Below are 22,781 nucleotides of genomic sequence, written 5' to 3' on the forward strand. Positions count from 1 at the left end.
ACATATCTATCAAAAACAATAATAGCCACAGCAACCTGTTAAGAGAGAGGTAATATAAACATGCAAATTTGGAGAACTAAAAGTAAAAATATGGGGGGAAGGGGTTAAAGTGTGGAAAATTTTTTTCATTTTATTCTTTTATTTGTGATCTAAGATAGGTTGTCATCTTTTTAAAATAATTTACTGTATCTATAATATGTTTTTTGTAAGCCTCATAGTAACCACAATGCAAAAACCTATGAAAAAGTCACTAAAAATAAAAAGCAATGAATTAAAACACCTTACCAGAGAAAAACCACTTAATCACAAAGGGATACAGGAAAGAAGAAAGGAGGAAAGGAGTAAAACAAGCAACAAAATGGCTGTTGTAAGTACTTACTTATCAAAAATAATACTGAATGTAAATGAACTCAATTCCCCAGTTAAAGGCAGAGTGGCTGAATGAATAAAGATAAAACAAAACTATATGCTGCTGACAAGAAACCCACTTCACCTACTAAAATACACACAGATTGAAAGTGAAGACATGGAAAAAGATACCCCATGCAACTGGAAACAAAATGGAGTCTCTTAAGTCTACTTCTTTCTAAATAGACACAGTAACAGTGTATAGTAGTAGGTGTATATATTTATAGGGTACATGAGATGTTTTGATACATGAATGCAATGTATAATAATGACATCATGGAGAATAGGGTATCCATCCTCTCAGGCAAATAATCATTTGTGTTACAAATAATCCAATTATACTCTTTTAGGTATTTTTAAATGTACAATTACATTATTATTGAGTGTAGTCACCCTGTTGTGTTATCAAATAGTAGGTCTTATTCATTCTTTCTACCTTTTTTGTACCCATCAACCCTCATCACTTCCCCCATGACTTTTCTCAGCCTCCATTAACCATCCTTCTACTCTCTGTGAGTTCAATTGTTTTGATTTTTAGATTCCACAAATAAGTGAGAACCTGTGATGTTTGTTGTTGTGTGCCTGGCTTACTTCACTTAACATAATGATCTCCAATTCCATCCATGTTGTTGTAAATGACAGGATCTCATTCTTTTTTTATGGCTGAATATTATTCCCTTGTGTACATAAACTACATTTTCTCTTTTTTTTTTTTTTTGAGATGGAGTCTTGCTGTGTCACCCGGGCTGGAGTGCAGTGTTGCGATCTCAGCTCACCGCAACCTCTGCCTCCCGGGTGCAAGCAATTCTCTGCCTCAGCCTCCCGAGTAGCTGGGATTACAGGTGCCCACCACCATATCCAGCTAATTTTGTATTAAAAATACAAAATTATTTTTACAATTAAAATTTAAATTAAAATACAATTAAAAATACAGCCAAAAATATTTTTAATTAATAAAACCGTAAACCTACAGCAATCATCCTTAATGGCGAACATTAAAAATATTCCCTTGGCCAGGCACAATGGCTCACACCTGTAATCCCAGCACTTTGGGAGGCTGAGGAGGGCAGATTGCTTGAGCCCAGAAGTTCAACACTGGCCTCGACAACACGGCAAAACCCCATCTCTACAAACAATACAAAAATGAGCTGGGCATTGTGGTGCACACCTGTAGTCCCAGGTACTTGGGAGGCTGAGGTGGAAGGATTGATTGAGCCTGGGAGGTTGAGGCTGCAGTGAGCAGTGATCATGCCACTGCCCTCAAGCCTGGTGACAGAGTGAGACCCTGTCTCACAAGAAAACAACAACAACAACAAACCTCACTTAAAGAAAGGGTCAAGATGAGGAAACTAATTAGTGTTGTAGACATTCAATATTAGACAAATAATCCAAGCTACAAGTATAAATTAAGAAAAGAAGGCATATAGAAAGGAATAGGCAAATACTTTTATTTACAAATAATACCAACATCTCTTTAGACAATTCAATCTCATGAAGAAACCATTTCATCTACTAAAGTAGTTCATCAATGTTACAATCCTTAGACAAAAACCAATAGTTTAGTACATAGTAATAGTAATCAATTACATAACAGAAAAAATATCCCAATCGTATTATAAACAAAAACGATAAAGTATCTAGAAATAAGTAAAACAAGAAATGTGTACACTTTTATGCTAAAAATATAAAGACTTACTGAAGCACATAAAAGAATACCTACTGAAATAAAGAGATATACCAGGTACAAGAGAAAAACTCAATGTCGTAAAGATGTCAGTAATGATTCTTTTCTTTCTAGTACTATGGCAGACTAGAAATATTGAAACTCCAGGCCGGGCGCGGTGGCTCACGCCTTTAATCCCAGCACTTTGGGAGGCCGAGGCGGGCGGATCACAAGGTCAGGGGATTGAGACCACGGTGAAACCCCGTCTCTACTAAAAATACAAAAAATTAGCTGGGCGCGGTGGCGGGCGCCTGTAGTCCCAGCTACTCAGGAGGCTGAGGCAGGAGAATGGCGTAAACCCGGGAGGCGGAGCTTGCAGTGAGCCGAGATCGCGCCACTGCACTCCAGCCTGGGCGACAGAGCCAGACTCTGTCTCAAAAAAAAAAAAAAAAAAAAGAAATACTGAAACTCCTCTACTAAAAGGATTTACCAGCCAGGCACGGTGGCTCACGCCTGTAATCCCAGCACTTTGGGAGGCTGAGGCAGGCGGATCACCTGAGGTCAGGAGTCTGAGCCCAGCCTCAACATGGAGAAACCCCCTCTCTACTAAAAATACAAAATTAGCTGGGCGTGGTGGTGCATGCCTGTAATGCCAGCTACTCGGGAGCCTGAGGCAGGAGAATTGCTTGAACCTGGGAGGCAGAGGTTGTGGTGAACCGAGATCACGCCATTGCACTCCATCCTGGGCAACAAGAGCGAAACTCCGTCTCAAAAAGAAAAGAAAAAAGCATTTACCCCCTGAATAGATCATCTTTGGTCGATAAGAATATACAGGAGATTTTTCTGTCTTCATTGTGCTTTTCTCTGCTCCTTAAAAATTCTACTTTTTTCATAAAAGGAGTTAATTTTTAAAAGTGAAAAGTAAAAACAAAACAGAATATTGGCTGAACACAGTGGCTCACACCTGTAATCCCAGCACCTAGGAGGCTGAGGTGGGAGGACCAATTGAGCCCAAGAATTCAAGACCAGCGTGGGCAACAAAGTGAAACCCTGTCTCTACAAAAGATACAAAAATTAGCTAGGCGTGGTGGTGTGTGCCTGTAGTCCTAGCTACTTGGGATGCTGAGGTGGGGGATCGACTGAGCCCGGGAAGTTGAGGCTGCAATGAGCCAAGATTGTGGCATTGCACTCCAGCCTGGGCAACACAACAAAAACCTGTCACACACAAAAAAGACAACTGAACTGTAAAAAGTACTTCTCCATCTTAACCCTCTCTCTATATATTTATGTTTAAATATCTCCAAGGAAGCAGTAACAAAAATATGGAGAAGAAATAATAAATGACAGAGTAAGAATTTGAGAACAAACATTTGATTTGTTTCCATAAATTGTGACAAACCTCAACTGACTACAAATTGAGACAAAAGAATCAATTGAGACAAAGCGTCAATTGATTAACCTTAAAATAACCTTAAAAGATATGTGTATATATATATTTTAAATCATCCATAAACATTAGAAAAAGTACAAATCAACAGATATGTAAGTTGTAGACAAGTGTTGACTTTTTAAAACACAAGTGTGATTTAAATAGAATGAAATACAACAATCCGAAGTGAATAGTTGATAAGATTTTTTCATCAACTTAATTGAAGTATAATTTACATATAATAAAATGCAACCATATGTCTACGTTCATGCAAATACCACCTTGTAAGAAATGCCTTTCCTGACTACCTTATCTAAATTAGCCCTGCCCAGAGTTCAGAGACCAGCCTGACCAAAATGGAGAAACCCCTTCTCTACTAAATAATACAAAATTAGCCTGGCATGGTGGAGCATGTCTGTAATCCCAGTTACTCAGGAGGCTGAGGCAAGAGAATCGCTTGAACCTGGGAGGCGGAGGTTGCGGTGAGCAGAGATCGTGCTGTTGCACTCCAGCCTGGGCAACAAGAGCCAAATTCCATCTCAATAAAAAAAAGGGCCAGGTGCAGTGGCTCATGATTGTAATTCCAGCACTTTGGGAGGCCAAGGTGGGCCATTCTTTACATTCATAAGGTGGGAAGATTGCTTGAGGACAGGAATTCAAGACCAGCCAGGGTAACAAAGCAAGACTCCAACTCTATTGAAATAAAAAATAAAAACTTAGCTGGTTGTCATGGTGCTGCTGGGAGTATAGCAGTGAGGATGACCAGAGATCACTCTTGTCACGATCTTGGATTTGGCCGATTTCTTTACTGCAAGATGTTTTATCAGCAAGGTCCTTATGACCTGTATCTTATGCTGACTTCTTATCTCATTTTATGACTTAGAATGCCTTAACTGTCTAGGAATGCAGCCCAGTAGGTTTCAGTGTTATTTTACACAGCTCCTATTCAAGAAGTTGTTCTGGTTTACATGCCTCTGACATAACCATGCAGTGAACAAGTCTATTGGCTCCATTTATTCAATAGCATGTGTTCATATTTGGATGATCCCAACAATATTTCAACTTTCTCAATGTCATTTTATCTGTTATGGTGGCCTATGATTATCTTTGGTACCACTACTTGTTTTAGGGCATCACAAACTGTGTCCATACAAGACAGCAAACATAACTGATAAACGTGGTGTGTGTTCTGACTACAAACTTAATTGATAAACACTGTGTGTGTTCTGACTGCTCCACTGACTAGCTCACCGCAACATCCGCCTCCCAAGTTCAAGCGATTCTCCAGCCTTGCCTCCTGAATAGCTGGGATTACGGATATACGCCACCATGTCTGGCCAATTTTGTATTTTAGTAGAGATGGGGTTTCAACATGTTGGCCAGGCTGGTCTTGAACTCTTAACCTCAGGTGATCCACCCACCTCAGCCTCTGAAAGTCCTGGCATTACAGATGTGAGCCACCTCGCCCGGCTTGGAATTTCTAATATAAATTGCCCAGTGGATCCAAAGGAGAAGGTGCACACAGACTTTAGTTTTGCTTGCTTTCTTTCCAGCAAGGGCTCTCTTAGCCACCTTTGCAGATATGGGCTAAAGTAGACAGGGAAGTAGACAGGGAAGTGAGGCTTAAAAAGAAGCCAGTAGTCAAACACGAAAAATGTTGTCACACTTATTTATTATAAAAAAAACTATTACTAGCCAGGCACAGTGGCTCACGCCTGTAATCCCAGCACTTTGGGAGGCTGAGGCAGGGGGATCACAAGGTCAGGAGTTTGAGACCACCCTGACCAACACAATAAAACCCCGTCTCTACTAAAAATACAAAAATTAGCCCAGCATGCTGGCGCATGCCTGTAATCTCAGCTACTCAGGAGGCTGAGGCAGGAGAATAACTTGGACCCGGGAGGCAGAGGTTGCAGTGAGCCAAGATAGTGCCACTGCACTCCAGCCTGGGCAACAGAGCAAGACTCTGTCTCAAAACAAAACAAAAGACAAAAACAACTATTACCATCAACATTTTACCAATTAGTAATTTTGGCACATAGAATTTACATAATTAGCCTAATGTCACATAGGTAGTAAATGGTTGTCTTTTGTCATTGACCACATTCTCTAATATGAATTTGTATAACTTCAACAAGCTTTGAATCATGATAGAAAACTCATCTACACTCATTATCAATTTCTTTTAGTATTAAATGTCCTAATTTTGTTGGGTGGATCACGAGGTCAGGAGATCGAGACCATCCTGGCTAACACAGTGAAACTCTGTCTCTACTAAAAATAGAAAAACAAAAAAATTAGCTGGGCATGGTGGCAGATGCCTGTAGTCCCAGCTACTTGGGAGGCTGAAGCAGGAGAATGGCATGAACCCAGGAGGTGGAGCTTGTAGTGAGCCAATATAGTGCCACTGCACTCCAGCCTGGGCGACAGCGAGACTCCGTGTCAAAAAAAAAAAAAAAAAAAAGGTCCTAATTCTGGAAAAAGTGAATATGAAGTAAAAGGAATTCCCACATCCATTGTATTTGACCCACATATGGAATCTGCTGATGATCCATGACAAATGGCATGAGAACGGTTTCCTACGTTAATTATGTTAGGTCATGAATTCTCCGATGTCGAGTAAGCTGTGTAAGTTGTCTAAAGGCCTTCCCACATGTCTTACATTCATAGGGTTTCTCGCCAGTGTGAATACTCTGATGTCGGCTGAGTCCTGAGGCATAGAAAAAGGCTTTCCCACATTCTGGACATTGATAAGTTCTCTCACCAGTATGGATTCGTTTATGTTGACTAAGTTGTGAAGGACATCTAAAGGCCTTCCCACATTCCTTACAATCGTAAGGTTTCTCACCAGTGTGAGTTCGCTGATGTCGAATTAGTTCTGAGCCGCAAGTAAAAGACTTCCCACATTCTTTACATTCATAAGGTCTGTCACCGGTATGAATTCTCTGATGTAGAGTAAGGTGTGTACGCTGTCTGAAGGACTTCCCACATGTCTTACATTCATAGGGTTTCTCGCCAGTGTGAATACTGTGATGTTTTGTGAGTCCTGAGAAACGGACAAAGGCTTTCCCACATTCATGACATTGATAAGGTTTCTCACCAGTATGGATTCGTTGATGTTGAGTAAGTTTTGAACGACGTCTAAAGGCCTTCCCGCATTCCTTACAATCATAGGGTTTCTCACCAGTGTGAATTCGCTGATGCTGAATTATTGCTGAGCGAAAAGTAAAAGATTTTCCACATTCCTTACAATGATAGGGTTTCTCACCAGTGTGAATTCGCTGATGTTCAATTAGTGTTGAGTGACAAGTAAAAGATTTTCCACATTCTTTACAACTGTAGCGTTTCTCACCAGTGTGAATTGGCCGATGTTGAATTAGTGCTGAGCGGAGAGTAAAAGATTTCCCACATTCCTTACAATGATAGGGTTTCTCACCAGTGTGAATTCGCTGATGTTGAATTAGTGTTGAATGAGAAGCAAAAGATTTCCCACATTCCTTACAATCATAGAGCTTCTCACCAGTGTGTATTTGCTGATGTTGAATTAGTGTTGAGTGAGAAGTAAAAGATTTTCCACATTCCTTACAATCATAGGGTTTCTCACCAGTGTGAATTTGCTGATGTTGAATTAGTGTTGAGTGAGAAGTAAAAGATTTCCCACTTTCCTTACAATCACAGGGTTTCTCACCAGTGTGATTTTGCTGATGTTGAATTAGTCCTGAGCAGAAAGTAAAAGATTTCCCACATTCTTTACATTCATAAGGTTTCTCACCAGTATGAATTCTCTGATGTTGATTAAGGTACGTACGCTGTCTAAAGGCCTTTCCACATTCCAGACATTCATAGGGTTTCTCACCAGTGTGAATTCTGTGATGTTGGGTGAGTCCTGAGACACTGATAAAGGCTTTCCCACATTCCTTACATTGATACGGTTTCTCACCAGTATGGATTTGTTGATGTTGAGTAAGTCGTAAACGAAGTCTAAAGGCCTTCCCACATTCCTTACAATCATAGGGTTTCTCACCAGTGTGAATTTGCTGATGTTGAATTAATGTTGAGCCAACAGCAAAAGATTTTCCACATTCCTTACAGTGATAGGGTTTCTCACCAGTGTGAATTCGCTGATGTTGAATTAGTGCTGAGCGAGAAGTAAAAGATTTTCCACATTCTTTACAATCATAGGGTTTCTCACCAGTGTGAACTGCCTGATGTCCAATTAGCCCTGAGCGAAAAGTAAAAGATTTTCCACATTCCTTACAATGATAGGGTTTCTCACCAGTGTGAATTCGCTGATGTTGAAGTAGTGCTGAGCCAGAAGCAAAAGATTTTCCACATTCTTTACAATCATAGGGTTTCTCACCAGTGTGAATTCGCTGGTGTCGATTGCGTGTTGAGCGAAAAGTAAAAGATTTTCCACATTCCTTACAACAATAGGGTTTCTCACCAGTGTGAATTCGCTGATGTTGAAGTAGTGCTGAGCCAGAAGCAAAAGATTTCCCACATTCTTTACAATCATAGGGTTTCTCACCAGTGTGAATTCGCTGATGTTGAATTAGTGTTGAGCCAGCAGTAAAAGATTTCCCACATTCTTTACAATCATAAGGTTTCTCACCAGTGTGAATTACCTGGTGTCCAATTAACCCTGAGTGAAAAGTAAAAGATTTTCCGCATTCCTTACAATCATAGGGTTTCTCACCAGTGTGAATTCGCTGATGTCGAATTAGTGCTGAGTGAAAAGTAAAAGATTTTCCACATTCCTTACAGTCATAGGGTTTCTCACCAGTGTGAATTCGCTGATGTCGAATTAGTGCTGAGCCTGAAGCAAAAGATTTTCTACATTCCTTACAATCATATGGTTTCTCACCAGTGTGAATTCGCTGGTGTCGAATTAGTGTTGAGCCAACAGTAAAAGATTTTCCACATTGCTTACAATGATAGGGTTTCTCACCAGTGTGAATCTGCTGATGTTGATTTAGTGTTGAGCCAGAAGTAAAAGATTTCCCACATTCTTTACATTCATAAGGTTTGTCACCAGTATGAATTCTCCGATGTTGAATAAGGTGCGTAGATGGTCTAAAGGCCTTCACAGATTCCTGACACTCATGAGGTCTCTCATCTATATATATTTTCTGGTGTTGAATAAGATGTGAGCCAGAAATAAAAGCTTTTCCATATTCTTTACATGCATAGGGCTTTTCCCCAGTATGAATTCTCTGATGTTTAACAAAATAGGAAAAATGACAAAAGGCCTTTCCACACCCCTTACATTTATAGAGTTTTTCACCAGTATGGGTTTCTTGCTGTTGTGTAAGTTCTGAGCCATTCTTAAAAGCCATACATTCTATGGATTTATACAGTTTCTCTCCAGGATTAATCTGATGATGCAGAGTGAGAGATGTCTGTAGGCAGAAAGTTGGCGTTTTCTCGTAAGTCATTATTGCTTTTTCCAAATATCGTTCCTGATTTATATCGTGGTGCTGAAACTGGCCTTTGCATTCCCAGTCATCTCTGACACTGGAGCACACAAGGCTGTGACATTTTTCCATTCTCACCCACTGAGATGATGTTACTTCATAGATTTCTTTTGGGAAACATGAATCTTTGGTCTTACATCTAAACTCCGAGTCTGAAAAATAAACAGAAAGCAAAAACATAGCATTTCCTTGTTGAGTAGAAATAAAAACATCTGGCCGGGCGCGGTGGCTCAAGCCTGTAATCCCAGCACTTTGGGAGGCTGAGACGGGCGGATCAGGAGGTCAGGAGATCGAGACCATCCTGGCTAACACGGTGAAACCCCGTCTCTACTAAAAAATACAAAAAACTAGCCAGGCGAGGTGGCGGGCACCTGTAGTCCCAGCTACTCGGGAGGCTGAGGCAGGAGAATGGCAGGAACCCGGGAGGCGGAGCTTGCAGTGAGCTGAGATCCGGCCACAGCACTCCAGCCTGGGCGACAGAGCGAGACTCTGTCTCAAAAAAAAAAAAAAAAAAAAAAAGAAATAAAAACATCTATGGTAGAAGAGGGAGACAAACTGAAAATAATGTCCTAAAGAAGTAAAAATGTGTTGGGCGTGGTAGCTCATGCCTGTAATCCCAGCACTTTGGGTGTCTGAGAGAGGAGGATTGCTTTAGCTCAGGAGTTCAAGGTTGCAGTGAGCTATGATTGTGCCACTATACTCCAGCCTGGGCAACAGAGCAAGACTCTGTCTTTAAAAAAAAAAAAAAAAAGATAGTGTACATACATGGTGATAGTATGTACCCTTATATGATGTGATGAGAACAACATTTTATCTCTGTGATCTTCCTTCTAAAAATACTGAACTCCAGTTTAATCACTGGAAAAACACCAGACAAATCCCAGAATGAGAGATAATCTACGAAATACCTGGCCAGTACTCTCCAAAACTATTGAGATAATCACAAACAAGGAAAGCCTGAAAACCTGTCAAAGAGCCAAGGGAAACATAATGACTCAATGCAATGTGTTCTCCTAGCCAAGATCCTAGAATAGGAAAAAAGGACATTAGGTAAAAGCTAAGGAGGCCGGGTGTGGTGGCTCATGCCTGTAATCCCAGCACTTTGGGAGGCTGAGGCGGGCGGATCACAAGGTCAGGAGATCGAGACCAGCCTGGCTAACATGGTGAAACCCTGTCTCTACTAAAAATACAAAAATTAGCCAGGCGTGGTGGCCCATGCCTGTAATGTCAGCTACTCGGGAGGCTGAGACAGGAGAATCGTTTGAGCCCGGGAGGCTGAGGCTGTACTGAGCCAAGACCGCACCATTGCACTCCAGCCTGGGCAACAAAAGCCAGAATCTGTCTCAAAAAAAAAAAAAAAAAAAAAAAAGATAAAGAAATCTGAGTAAAGTAGGAGTTTCCATTAATAATAATAGATCTCAGCACCATAGGAAAGGTAAATAATAACCACATTCCTTCAATGATGTTATTATTGAATAGGATCAACATTAATTAATTAATTATGACAAATGTACAAACATACAATGTTAATGAGAAACTACATGTGATGTATATGGGAAATCTCTGTACTTACCTGACAACGTTTCTGTAAGTCTAAAACTATCCTAAAACCTAAAGTTTACTTTTTTAAAGTGAGAAAGTAATATCTCATTAGCAAAAAGGCCAAGCAAGTTTTTGTAAAAGACACAAATGGGGTATCTAAAAATTTAAAAATAAATCATTGAAACTTAAAATTCAATGAATGAATTTGAATTGGCAGTATAAGAGTGCAATCATGATTTTTAAAAAATACTTTCCATCTTCATCCATTGAAGCCTTAGAAACAACCAATCCAGCAGCAATGAACACGCTAATGACAGATTACTGTCTCTAAATACCATTTCTTACTACACAGAACCTAGGCTCCTTGGAGCATCTTGGGATTAGGACAGAAAGGTGCATTATGAGCATGGAAAAAGCTGGCATATTAGAAAAGCAAAGAAGCTTATTCAAGACCCCTAGGGTCATGTCAAAAAGACTCAGGAACCACTGTGAAGAGGGTCCCATTGGCCAAAGATGGGACAAGTTGAGCATGAATTCGAGAATAATAACTGTAATCATTATAATGTAATTACAATAAATCACATGAAATATTTTTTAAATCTGTGTGTTCATAAGGACAATTTTAAAATTACCTAGTAATTTTTAGGGGATGAGATGAGGAATGGCTACTAACATCACAAAAACAGAAACAACCAGATATGTGCTTCTTGATGAAATACACAATACTAATATCACAGTCTGTTTATAGGAAAGAAAGGAATAAAGGGAGGGGAGCTAAATGTTAAATGACAGATGATCCAGTTTCTTCAACATATAAATTTCAAGGAGAAAAAGAGAGAGAAAGAAATCAACATCAAAACCTCACTGGAATGGTTAAATAATTAGAAATGCAAAAGCAAGGTTAAGAGTCATAAAGAAAAGTCAAAGAATTCATTTGTCTTCCTGAAAGTAATACTGAAAGAACAGGGAGCAAACTGTATTCAAGATGTAACAGCTAAAATTTATTCAGAAGTGATGAGGTTTTCTAAAAAAAATCTGAGTCAGGTGTAATGAGTGCCATGGATGGTAAATTTTAAAAGTTCTATGGGGCAGGGTGCGGTGGCACATGCCTGTAATCTCAGCACTTTGGGAGTCTGAGGCAGGTGGATCACCTGAGGTCATCAGGGAGTTCAAGACCAGCCTGGTCAACATGGCAAAACCCCGACTTTACTAAAAATACAAAATAAGCCAGGCATGGTAGTGCACACCTGAATTCCCAGCTACTTAGAAGGCTGAGGCAGAAGAATTGCTTAAACCCAGGAGACAGAGGTTGCAGTGAGCCAATATCGTGCCACTGCATTCCAGCCTGGGCAACAGAGGGAGACTTCATCTCAGGGGGAAAAAAAAAAAGTAGAAGTTCTACAAGCCAGGCATGGTGGTTCATGGCTGTAATCCCAACACTTTGGGATGCCAAGGCTGGAAGATTACCAGAGCCCAGGAGTTCAAGACCAGCCTGGGAAACAGCTTGGGACACTGTCTCAAAAAAAAAGAGCCGGGTGTGATGGCATGTGCCTGTAGCCTCAGGTACTCGGGAGGCTAAGGCAGGAGGATCACCCATGCCCAAAAAGTCAGTGCTGCAATGAGCTGTGGTCAAGCCACTGCACTCCAGCCTGGGTGACAAACGAACCTGACTCTTAAAAAAACTACGCATGATGAAATCCCAATAAGAACAAAATGAACAGAAAAAAAAAAAAAAATAGCTTACACATCATGCTTGCTATGTGCCAGGCACTAATTTTACTGCTTTACACATTTACTATATAAGCTCATTTAGAATGCTGTGAATAGCGTATATATTTGCCAATGAGGACCAGAGAGGTTAAGTAAATTGCCAAAAGTCATAGAGGTATTAAATGGCAGAGCTAGGATTTGAATGGAGGAAGTCTGGCTCCAGAGTCTGTGCTTTCAAATTCCAAATCAGTGGAATCAAACTAAGTACGGGCATCAGATTTTTTTAAAACCTCAAATCTAAAACAATGTAAAATAAAACAGGCCACAGAAGACAGGAAAAGTGAGACAAATAGAACAAAATAAGCTGGTTAAAAAAATTCAAACAGGCCAAGAGAGGTGAATCATGCCTTTATTTTCAGCTACTCAGGAGGCTGAGGTATGCAGATTGCTTGAGCCCAGGGGGTTGAGGCTGTGGTGAGCTGTGATTGCACCACTGCACTCAGCCTGGGCAACAGAGAGAGAGAACCTGTCTCAAAAAAAAAAAAAAAAAATCCAAATACATCAGTAATTATAAGGAATGTAAACAAAGAAAAAGTAAATTTCAACCCTTTTAAAATAAAAAGTATCTAAAAAACATGAAGACACAAAAAAGTTGAAGTAAAAACTAAGAAAATGAAAATCAGGCAAGTATTCACGAATAGAAAGCTAGGGTCTTAGCACTGGAAAAAAATAGACTTCAAGGTGAAAATATTATTGGGAATAAACAGGATTACTACATAATAAAATGTTCATTCACCAAAAAGATTTAACAATTCTAAATTTGTAAGCATCCAGTAAAATAAACTCTAAATATGTAAAGTAAAAATTGAGAAAATACAAAAAGATTAGGCTTCATCTTGATTGTGGGAGATTTTTTTTTTTTTTGAGTCTCACTCTGTCACCCCAGCTGGAGTGCGGTGGCACGATCTTGGCTCACTGCAACCTCTGCCCTCCGAGTTCAAGTGATTCTCCTGCCTCAGCCTTCCAAGTAGCTGGGATTACAGGCGCCTACCACCGCACCTGGCTAATTTTTTGTATTTTTACTAGAGACAGGGTTTCACCATCTTGGCCAGGCTGGTCTTGAACTCCTGACCCCATGATCCCTTTTGGAGGCCTCAGCCCCCCAAAGTGATGGGATTATAGGCGTGAGCCACTGCACCTGGCTGATTGTGGGAGATTTCAATACACCTCTTTTAAAACTGAGAGGTCAAGCACCCAGAAAATATGAAAAGGATACAGAGTATCTTTACATCAAATTAACAAGCATGATATGTTGAACATGTGAGAATTCTGCAAGCAAAAATTAAAAGGAAGCACAAGAACACGTGAATCCCCATCCCCGCAAAAACACTGACAATGCACCAGTGCATTAACTGAGTCTTAACACATTTCCAGAAACTGGTCTCATATTGACCATGTAAGTACTGACTACAGTGCAATTAAGGTTGAATTCAGGAATAAAAAAATGGGAAAAAAATTTAAATGCAAAACATTTACAAAAGCTCATGGGTTAAAAATGGTATCATGAAAATTAAAAAATTCTTTTTTGGTTTTTTTGAGACAGAGTCTCGCTCTGTCACCCATGCCGGAATGCAGTGGTGCAATCTCGGCTCACTGCAACCTCCACCTCCCAGGTTCAATCAGTTCTGTGCCTCAGCCATTCAAGCAGCTGGGATTACAGGCACACCATGCCCAGCTAATTTTTTTATTTTTAGTACAGAAAGGGTTTCACCATGTTGGCCAGGCTGGTCTCAAACTACTGACCTCAAGTGATCCACCCACCTCAGCCTCCCAAAGTGTTAGGATTACAGGCGTGAGCCAATGCGCCTGGCCTACAAATTCTTTTGATGCTAAGTGATGACAATAAAAATTGTCCTATGGGCCAGGTTGTGCAAAAAGCAAACGCAAAATCTCTGTGGACAAAATCAACCTCAACTCAACCCTCAAAATATTCTCACAAAGTTTCAAGGAGGCCGGGCGTGGTGGCTCAAGCCTGTAATCCCAGTACTTTGGGAGGCCGAGACGGGCGGATCACAAGGTCAGGAGATCAAAACCATCCTGGCTGACACAGTAAAACCCCGTCTCTACTAAAAAATACAAAAAATTAGCCGGGCGAGGTGGCAGGCGCCTGTAGTCCCAGCTACTGGGGAGGCTGAGGTAGGAGAATGGCGTAAAACCTGGGAGGCGGAGCTTGCAGTGAGCTGAGATCCGGCCACTGCACTCCAGCCTGGGCAACAGAGCGAGACTCCATCTCAAAAAAAAAAAAAAAATTTTTTTCAAGGAAAAAGAGAGCACTTTGCAATTAAAAAACAAACAAAAAACAACAACAAGTCTAACATACAGGAAATGAGAAATCACATGAAGAAAAAAACAGCAGAAACAGAACCAAAAGGCTTCAAATACTAATATTAAAGAGAATTATTATGTTCAATAATGCTTAAAGAAGTTAGTTTTGACACCACTAGTAAATAAAACAACTAGATAGTTTTTATATATATCTAGTTTTTAGCCTTTTTTTTTTTTTTTTTTTGTGACGGAGTCTCACTCTGTTGCCAGGCTGGAGTGCAGTGGCGTATTCTTGGCTCACTGCAACCTCTGCTTCCTGGGTTCATGCGATTCTCCTTCCTCAGGCTCCTGAGTAGCTGGGATTACAGGTGCCTGCCACAACGCCCAGCTAATTTTTGTGTTTTTAGTAGAGATGGGGTTTTACCATGTTGGTCAGGATGGTCTCAGTCTCCTGACCTTGTGATCCACCTTGGCCTCCCAAAGTGCTGGGATTACAGATGTACGCCACTGCCCCGGCCTTAACCCAATGTTTTAAGTGCCATATCACCTACTTGTTCATTAAGATCTGAACTATACTTTCAGCACATTACATCATCTTATTTCCAGGAAGATGTGTATTTGCAAATGTTTCTTTCTGTTTGAAACACATGATTTTCTACCCCCAGAGGAATGCATACTTGTCTGGAGTGTTCCTTTTCCCAAGTTTATGCACATCCACATATTCACCCATTCATATATGATGTATGTGTATCGATGTGTGTGTTTTCTTCCTTTTTTAAAAATAGAATTGTCCTATACACACTGGTGTGCAACTTTTGCCCCCAGATAACAATAGATCAAGGATAGTTTTAAAGTTGCTATTTACAGATTTACATCATTTCCTTGAATAGCTGCATAATATCCTATTATGTGGATATACCATAATGTCACAGTTTTTTTTTTGTTTTTTGTTTTTTGTTTCCCCCTCAAGACGGAGTCTAGCTCTGTTGCCTAGGCTGGAGTACAATGGCATGATCTCGGCTCACTGCAACCTCTGCCTCCTGAGTTCAACCAATTTGCCTACCTCAGCCTCCTGAGTAGCTGGGACTACAGGTGCGCACCACCACACCTGGCTAATTTTTTGTATTTTTAGTAGAAACAGGGTTTTCACCACGTTGACCAGGCTGGTGTCGAACTCCTGACCTCATGATCCACCTGCCTTGGCCTCCCAAAGTGCTGGGATTACAGGCGTGAGCCACCACGCCTGGCCCGTCACAGTTTTTGTTAATGCCCATTTAGATTGTTACTGCTATTCCAGGAAATGTGTTTCTGTATATATCAGAATTAGCTACTTCTTTTATTTCTGTAGTAGACAGTCCAAAAATGAGATTACTCATTCCAAGTGTAGGCACATTTTCATTTGAGTGGCTAGTTTGATGCTTCCTGGCAGTGTCACAGACGGTCTGTTCCTAGCCAGCAATGAATATTCCCATGCTTTATAGTGTTGAGCTTTTGTTTATCTGAGGGGCGAACTTTGGCAGGGGTCCGTTGGGATATGCTAACAATGAGATAACTAGTAAACAGAAGCCTCTTCTTAACCCGAATGGGTAGATCTGTCATGATTATGTTGGAATTTCAGGAGTTCTAGATATGAATGTGCACAATTCTAGAAATGACAGTTGCACAATATGAATACAATTAAAGATGGTTAAAATAGTAACACATTTATGCTATGTATATTTTACCATAATTATAAATAAATGAAAAAATGAATGAATGAATCACTTCTAAAAATTAGTAAGAAAATAAAACCAAATAATGAAGTAGAAAAGATGAAACATAAAAAGAAAGCACAAACAGGAAATATAGTTTTTTTGTTTTTGTTTTTGTTTTGAGACAGAGTCTTGCTCTGTCACCCAGGCTGGAGTGCAGTGGTGTGATCTTGGCTCACTGCAACCTCCACTTTCTGGGTTCCAGTGATTCTCCGTCCTCAGCCTCATGAGTAGCTGGGATTACAAGTGCCTGCCACCACACCTGGCTAATTTTTTGTGTGTTTGTTTTAATAGAGATGTTGTTTCACTATGTTGATTAGGCTGGTCACCATGTTGACCGGACCACTCCTGACCTCAAGTGATCCGCCCACCTCAGCCTCCCATAGTGCTGAGATTACAGGTGTGAGCCACTGCACCCGGCCTGTTTTTCTTTTTGACATAGGGTCTTGCTCTGTCACCTGGGCTGGAATGCAGTGGTGCGATCACAGCTCACTGCAGCCTTGAACTCCTGGACTCAAGCAATCCTCCTGCCTCAGCCTCCCTAAGCGCTGGAGTTACAGGTGTTAGTCACTAGGGGCCCGACCAAGAAGTGAATTTTTCATTTTATTTAATTTTAATTACTTGATAGTTAAATCTAATTAGCCACATGTAGCTAGTGGCTACTGTATAGAACAGCACAGCTTTCATAGACCATCTGTTGAAATTGGATTGCAAGAACCTTTGTGTCATCCCTTCACATAAAAAACTAAAACCTTAAATGATGACTCATACCTTACAGGTATAGTGTGTATACAAAATGAAGCAGAACTCCCAGCAGGGAGCCCATTTTCAAACAAGATGCTTTGCCGTGCTATCAGAGACTAGTAAGTAAGTAAATGAATAAATAAATTCAGTAATAAAAACTACTATAAAAATGGGAAAAATTTAAAGGCAAAACATTGGCCGGGCATGGCGGCTCATGCCTGTAATCCCAGCACTTTGGGAGGCAGAGACGGGTGGATCACTTGAGGTCAGGAGATTGAGGCCATCCTGGCCAACATGGTGAAACCCCGTCTCTACTAAAAATACAAAAATTAACTGGGCATGGTGGCGGGCACCTGTAATTCCAGCTACTCGGGAGGCTGAGGCAGGAGAATAGCTTGAACCCAGGAAGTGGAGGTTGCAGTGAGCCAAGATCATGCCACTGCACTCCAGCCTGGGCGACAGAGCAAGACTCTGTCTCAAAAAATAAAAAAAAAATTTTTTTTAAAGGCAAAACATTTATGAAAGCTCATGGGTTAAAAATGGTATCATGAGGCCAGGCGTGGTGGCTCACGCCTGTAATCCCGGCACTTTGGGAGGCCAAGGCAGGTGGATCACCTGAGGTCAGGAATTCAAAACCAGCCTGACCAACATGGTGAAACCCCATCTCTACTAAAAATACAAAAATTAGCCGGGCATGGTGTTGCATGCCTGTAATCCCAGCTACTCAGAGGCTGAGGCAGGAGAATCACTTGAAACCGGGAGGCGGAGGTTGTTGTGAGCCGAGATGGCGCCATTGCACTGCAGCCGGGGCAATAAGAGCGAAACTCCATCTCAAAAAAAAAAAAAAAAAAAAAAGGTATCATGAAAATTAAAAAGTTATTTTTTTGTTTTCTTGAGACAGAGTCTCACTCTGTCACCCACACTGCAGTACAGTGGTGTGATCTTGGCTCACTGCCTCCTCCTCCTCCTCCCGGATTCAATCAATTTTGTGCCTCAGCCATTTGAGTAGCTGGGATTACAGGCATGCAACACCACATCGGGCTGATTTTTGTATTTTTAGTACAGAGGGGATTTCGCCACATTTGCCAGGCTGGTCTCAAGTGATCCACCCATCTCTGATTAAATGCTGTCATCTAAATTCATATGGTCGTGGCATATCAGATCTTTTCACTTTAAACTTTTAAATTAACTAACCAGCTACGAATACTTGTCTGAACTGAGTTGTATGAGGTAGCTCCAGTGTTTCATGCATTTCTGTCCTAGACTGTCATGAGTTTTAAAAAGTTTAAACCAGGCCGGGGGTGGTGGCTCACACCTGTAATCCCAGCACTTTCGGAGGCTGAGGCGGGGCAGATCACGAGGTCAGGAAATCCAGACCATCCTGGCCAATGTGGTGAAACCCCATCTCAACTAAAAGTACAAAAAAAATTAGCTGGGCAAGGTGGCACGTGCCTGTAATCCAAGCTACTTGGGAGGCTGAGGCAGGAGAATCACTTGAACCAGGGAGTCGGAGGTTGCAGTGAGCCCAGATCGTGCCACAGCACTCTAGCCTAGCAACGGAGCAAGACTCTGTCTCAAAAAAAGAAAAAAAAAATTGGCCCAGGAATCTCACATCTGAAAGATTAAATATGAAAATGTCCATTTAAATAAAGATACCTCAGAGCAGTCATTTTAAATAGAAGAAACAAGCTGGGCACAGTTGCTCATGCCTGTAATCCCAGCAGTTTGGGAAAGTGAGGTGGCGGGAGGATTGCTCGAGCCCAGGACTTCCAGACCAGCCTGTGGCACATAGGGAGAACCCATCTCTACAAAAAAAATTAGAAATTGACCAGGTGTGGTGGTGTGTGCTTGTGGTCTGAGCTACTCAGGAGGCTGAGGTGGGAGGATCACTTCAGTCCTGGAGGTCAAGGCTGCAGTGTACTCCAGCATAGGCAACAGAGAGACCCTGTCACAAAAACAAAAACAGGAGAAGAAACACTGAAAAGCTACCTATACATTTAATAGTACTGAACTCATGATATCCAGGACTTGCTTTAACAAACTCCAGGGAAGGTGCAGAGGTCAACAGGCATAGATCAAGTAAGACTGGAAACGTGGAAACTCATTGATAACTACTGCAGCTAGGAAATAGATTTGGGGGATGTCCATTCCACCATCCTTTCTACTTTTGTGTATGTTCAAAGACTTCCATAATCAAGTTAATAATAATAAAAAAATTTTTGTAATGTTCTATGGATAAAAGAAAATAAAGTCATCTATATCCCACAATTAAAACACTTTTTAAAATGGATAGTTTGCATTACTTAAAAGCACATTTTGAAAAATAAAATGCCTTTTCTTTTTTTTTTTTGAGACGGAGTTTCACTCTTGCTGCCCAGACTGCAGTGCAATGGCACCATCTCGGCTCACCACAATCTCTGCCTCCTGGGTTCAAGCGATTCTCCTGCTTCAGCCTCCCGAGTAGCTGGGATTACAGGCATGCACCACCACACCCAGCTGATTTTTTTGTATTTTCAGTAGAGTCGGGGTTTTTCCATGTTGGTCAGGCTAGCCTCAAACTCCCAACCTCAGGTGAGCTGCCCGCCTCGGCCTCCCAAAGTGCTGGGATTACAGGCATGAGCCACTGCGCCCGGCAATGCCTTACTTTTTCTACTTCAAAAGAAAAATCCCTCAGTCTATGCTACTTACAGCCCAATTTTTGCCCATGTTAAGACTGTCACCAACTTATTGAAAATGGATCACTCCCTTTTCCTTGACACTTAAGTCTTCTATATTTAACTTATTGTCCTCTTTTACATAATCATTTCTGTGTACCTTTTCCTCCTAAAAGCAGCCATATCCTATTCCTTCACATCATATCTTCAGCTCTTTCTTCTAAGCACCATATTAGAAATCTCCTGGTTGAGTCTACTTTTTAGAAAGTGATTTATACACATGATCTAGACCCTTTATTAGGCTGGGTATGGTAGCCCATGCTGGCAATCCTAGCACTTTGGGAGGCCAAGGTGGGCAGATTGCCTTAGCTCAGGAGTTCAAGACCAGCCTAGGCTATGTGGCAAAACCCTGTCTCTACTAAAAATACAAAAAGTTAGCAAGGTATGGTGGCACGCGCCTGCAATATCAGCTACTTGGGAGGCTGAGGCATGAGAATTGCTTGAATTCAGGATGCAGAGGTTGGAGTGAGCCAAGATCACTCTACTGCACTCCAGCCTGGGCAACACAGCAACATATTGTCTCTAAATAAATAAATAAATTTATTAGACTGTAATTCTGAGAGCTTGTATCTTCTGTAACTGTCACCCACCAAGAAAAGAAGGCTTCATGATTTAAGTCAATAAATGTTGATCAAAAGCGAATCAGGCCAAGCATGCTGGCTCACACCTGTAATCCCAGCACTTTGGGAGGTTGAGGCGGGTGGATCACCTGAGGTTGAGTTCAGGACCAGCCTGGCCAACATGGAGAAACCCTGTCTCTACTGAAAATACAAAAAGTAGCCAGGTGTGGTGGTACGTGCCTGTAGTCCTAGCTACTCAAGAGGCTGAGGCAGGAGAATTACTTGAACCCAGGAAGTGGAGGTTGCAGTGAGCCAATATCACGCCACTGCACTCTAGCCTGGGTGACAGAGTAAGACGCTGTTTCAAAAAAAAAAAAAAAAAAAAAAAGGCCAGGCGCGGTGGCTCACGCCTGTAATCCCAGCACTTTGGGAGGCTGAGGTGGGTAGATCACCTGAGGTGAGGAGTTCGAGACCAGCCTGGCCAACATGGTGAAACCCCGTCTCTACTAATAACACAAAAATTAGCCAGGTGTGGTGGCGTGCATCTGTAATCCCAGCTACTCGGGAGACTGAGGCAGGAGAATCGCTTGAACCCAGGAGGCGGAGGTTACAGTGAGCCAAGATCGTGCCATTGCACTCCAGACTGGGCAACAAGAGTGAAACCATCTCAAAAAAAAAGTGAATGAATATCCATTGATGAATGAAATGGCTGCATCAAAGGAAAACTAGACAAGAAAAGACAAGACAAAAAAAAAGTTAAGGATCAATATGAAAAATAAATATATTTTGAAAGATTTTTCTTCTTTTTTTTTTTTTTGAGACGGAGTCTCGCTTTGTCGCCGAGGCTGGAGTGCAGTGGGGCCATCTCAGCTCAATGGAAGCTCCACCTCCCGGGTTCACACCATTCTCGTGCCTCAGCCTCCAAGTAGCTGGGACTACAGGCGCGCACCACCACGCCCAGCTAATTTTTTCTATTTTTAGTAGAGACGGGGTTTCACCATGTTAGCCAGGATGGTCTCATCTCCTGACCTCGTGATCCGCCCGCCTCGGCCTCCCAAAGTACTGGGATTACAGGCGTGAGCCACCGCGCCTGGCAAGATTTTTCTTTAAAGCAAGAATACAGGTTTAAATTTCAAAGGGAAAGAAGTAGCTCCAAGATAGAGGAAAGAGATGGCTCCCGAAGAAGGTAACTTTATTCTTTGAAATGGGAAGAAATTATGACAAGAGGGTAGTAGAGACTGAAAAGGTGAAGGTAAAAGGGGATTCTTGGCCAGGCGCAGTGACTCACACCTGTCATCTCAGCACTTTCGGAGGCCGAGGCAGTGGATCACCTGAGGTAAGTTCGAGACCAGCCTAGCCAACATGGTGAAACCCCATCTCTGGCCGGGCACGGTGGCTCAAGCCTGTAATCCCAGCACTTTGGGAGGCCGAGACGGGCGGATCACGAGGTCAGGAGATCAAGACCATCCTGGCTGACACGGTGAAACCCCGTCTCTACTAAAAAATACAAAAAACTAGCCGGGCGAGGTGGCGGGCACCTGTAGTCCCAGCTACTCGGGAGGCTGAGCCAGGAGAATGGCGTGAACCTGGGAGGCGGAGCTTGCAGTGAGCTGAGATCCGGCCACTGCACCCCAGCCTGGGCGACAGAGTGAGACTCTGTCTCAAAAAAAAAAAAAAAAAAAAGATACCCCATCTCTACTAAAAATACAAAAATTAGCTGGGCATGGTGGTGGGCACCTATAATGCCAGTTCCTTCAAAGGCTGAGGCAGGAGAATTGCTTCAACTCGGGGGCAGAGGTTGCAGTGAGCCGAGATCACACCACTGCACTCCAGCCTGGGTGACAGAGTGAGACTCCATCTCAAAATAAATAAATAAATACATTTTTAAAAGTGTGTGTTGGGGGGTATTATGACTTTTCTCCATGTTTCTTAGGCCACAACCCTTACATGGGACCTTAAGGAAGAGACTCCTCAACCAATACCTGTATGGTGCTGCCTCCCTGACAGGCTGGGTTCTAAACAGCAGTGTCTTCCCCATCTGCTCAGTCCTTACTCACCTGGGCACCATCCTCCCAGCACGTCCCTTGAAACCATCCAGGGCTCTTTCCCTTGCTCCAGTAAGGAAATCACATCAGGCTTTGGGATACACAGACCTGTTTATAAGAAAAGAAGTAAGATGGCCAGCCATGGTGGCTCACTCCTGTAATCCCAGCATTTTGGAGGCCAAAATAGGTGGACTGCTTGAGGTCAGGAGTTCAAGACCAGCCTGACGAACATGGTGAAACCCTGTCTCTACTACAAATACAAGAATTGGCCAGGCATGGTGGTGGATGCCTATAATCCCACCTACTCAGGAGGCTGAGGCATGAGAATCGCTTGAACCCAAGAGATGGAGGTTAGAGTGAACTGAGATCACGCCATTGCACTCCAGCCTGGGTGACAGAGTGAGACTTTGTCTCAA

The 22,781-nt window shown here is 41.9% G+C and overlaps 1 protein-coding gene across 2 annotated transcripts in view; it reads right to left on the reverse strand.

Moving 5' to 3' along the window:
• Positions 1-1,391: 1,391 nt before the first annotated feature.
• Positions 1,392-22,781, reverse strand: part of LOC105495447 (zinc finger protein 850) — a 33,778-nt gene continuing 12,388 nt past the window's right edge. For both annotated transcript variants that reach the window (XM_011765023.2, XM_011765024.2), the window contains exons 4-5: positions 22,378-22,473; positions 1,392-9,126 (exon numbers count right to left, since the gene is read on the reverse strand). In XM_011765023.2, the coding sequence (XP_011763325.2) occupies positions 6,089-9,126; positions 22,378-22,473 (3,134 nt within the window). In that variant the 3' untranslated portion in view covers positions 1,392-6,088. The remainder of the gene's footprint in view (positions 9,127-22,377; positions 22,474-22,781) is intronic.

This window comes from Macaca nemestrina, chromosome 20, assembly GCF_043159975.1.
Source record: "Macaca nemestrina isolate mMacNem1 chromosome 20, mMacNem.hap1, whole genome shotgun sequence".
Lineage (NCBI taxonomy): Eukaryota > Metazoa > Chordata > Mammalia > Primates > Cercopithecidae > Macaca > Macaca nemestrina.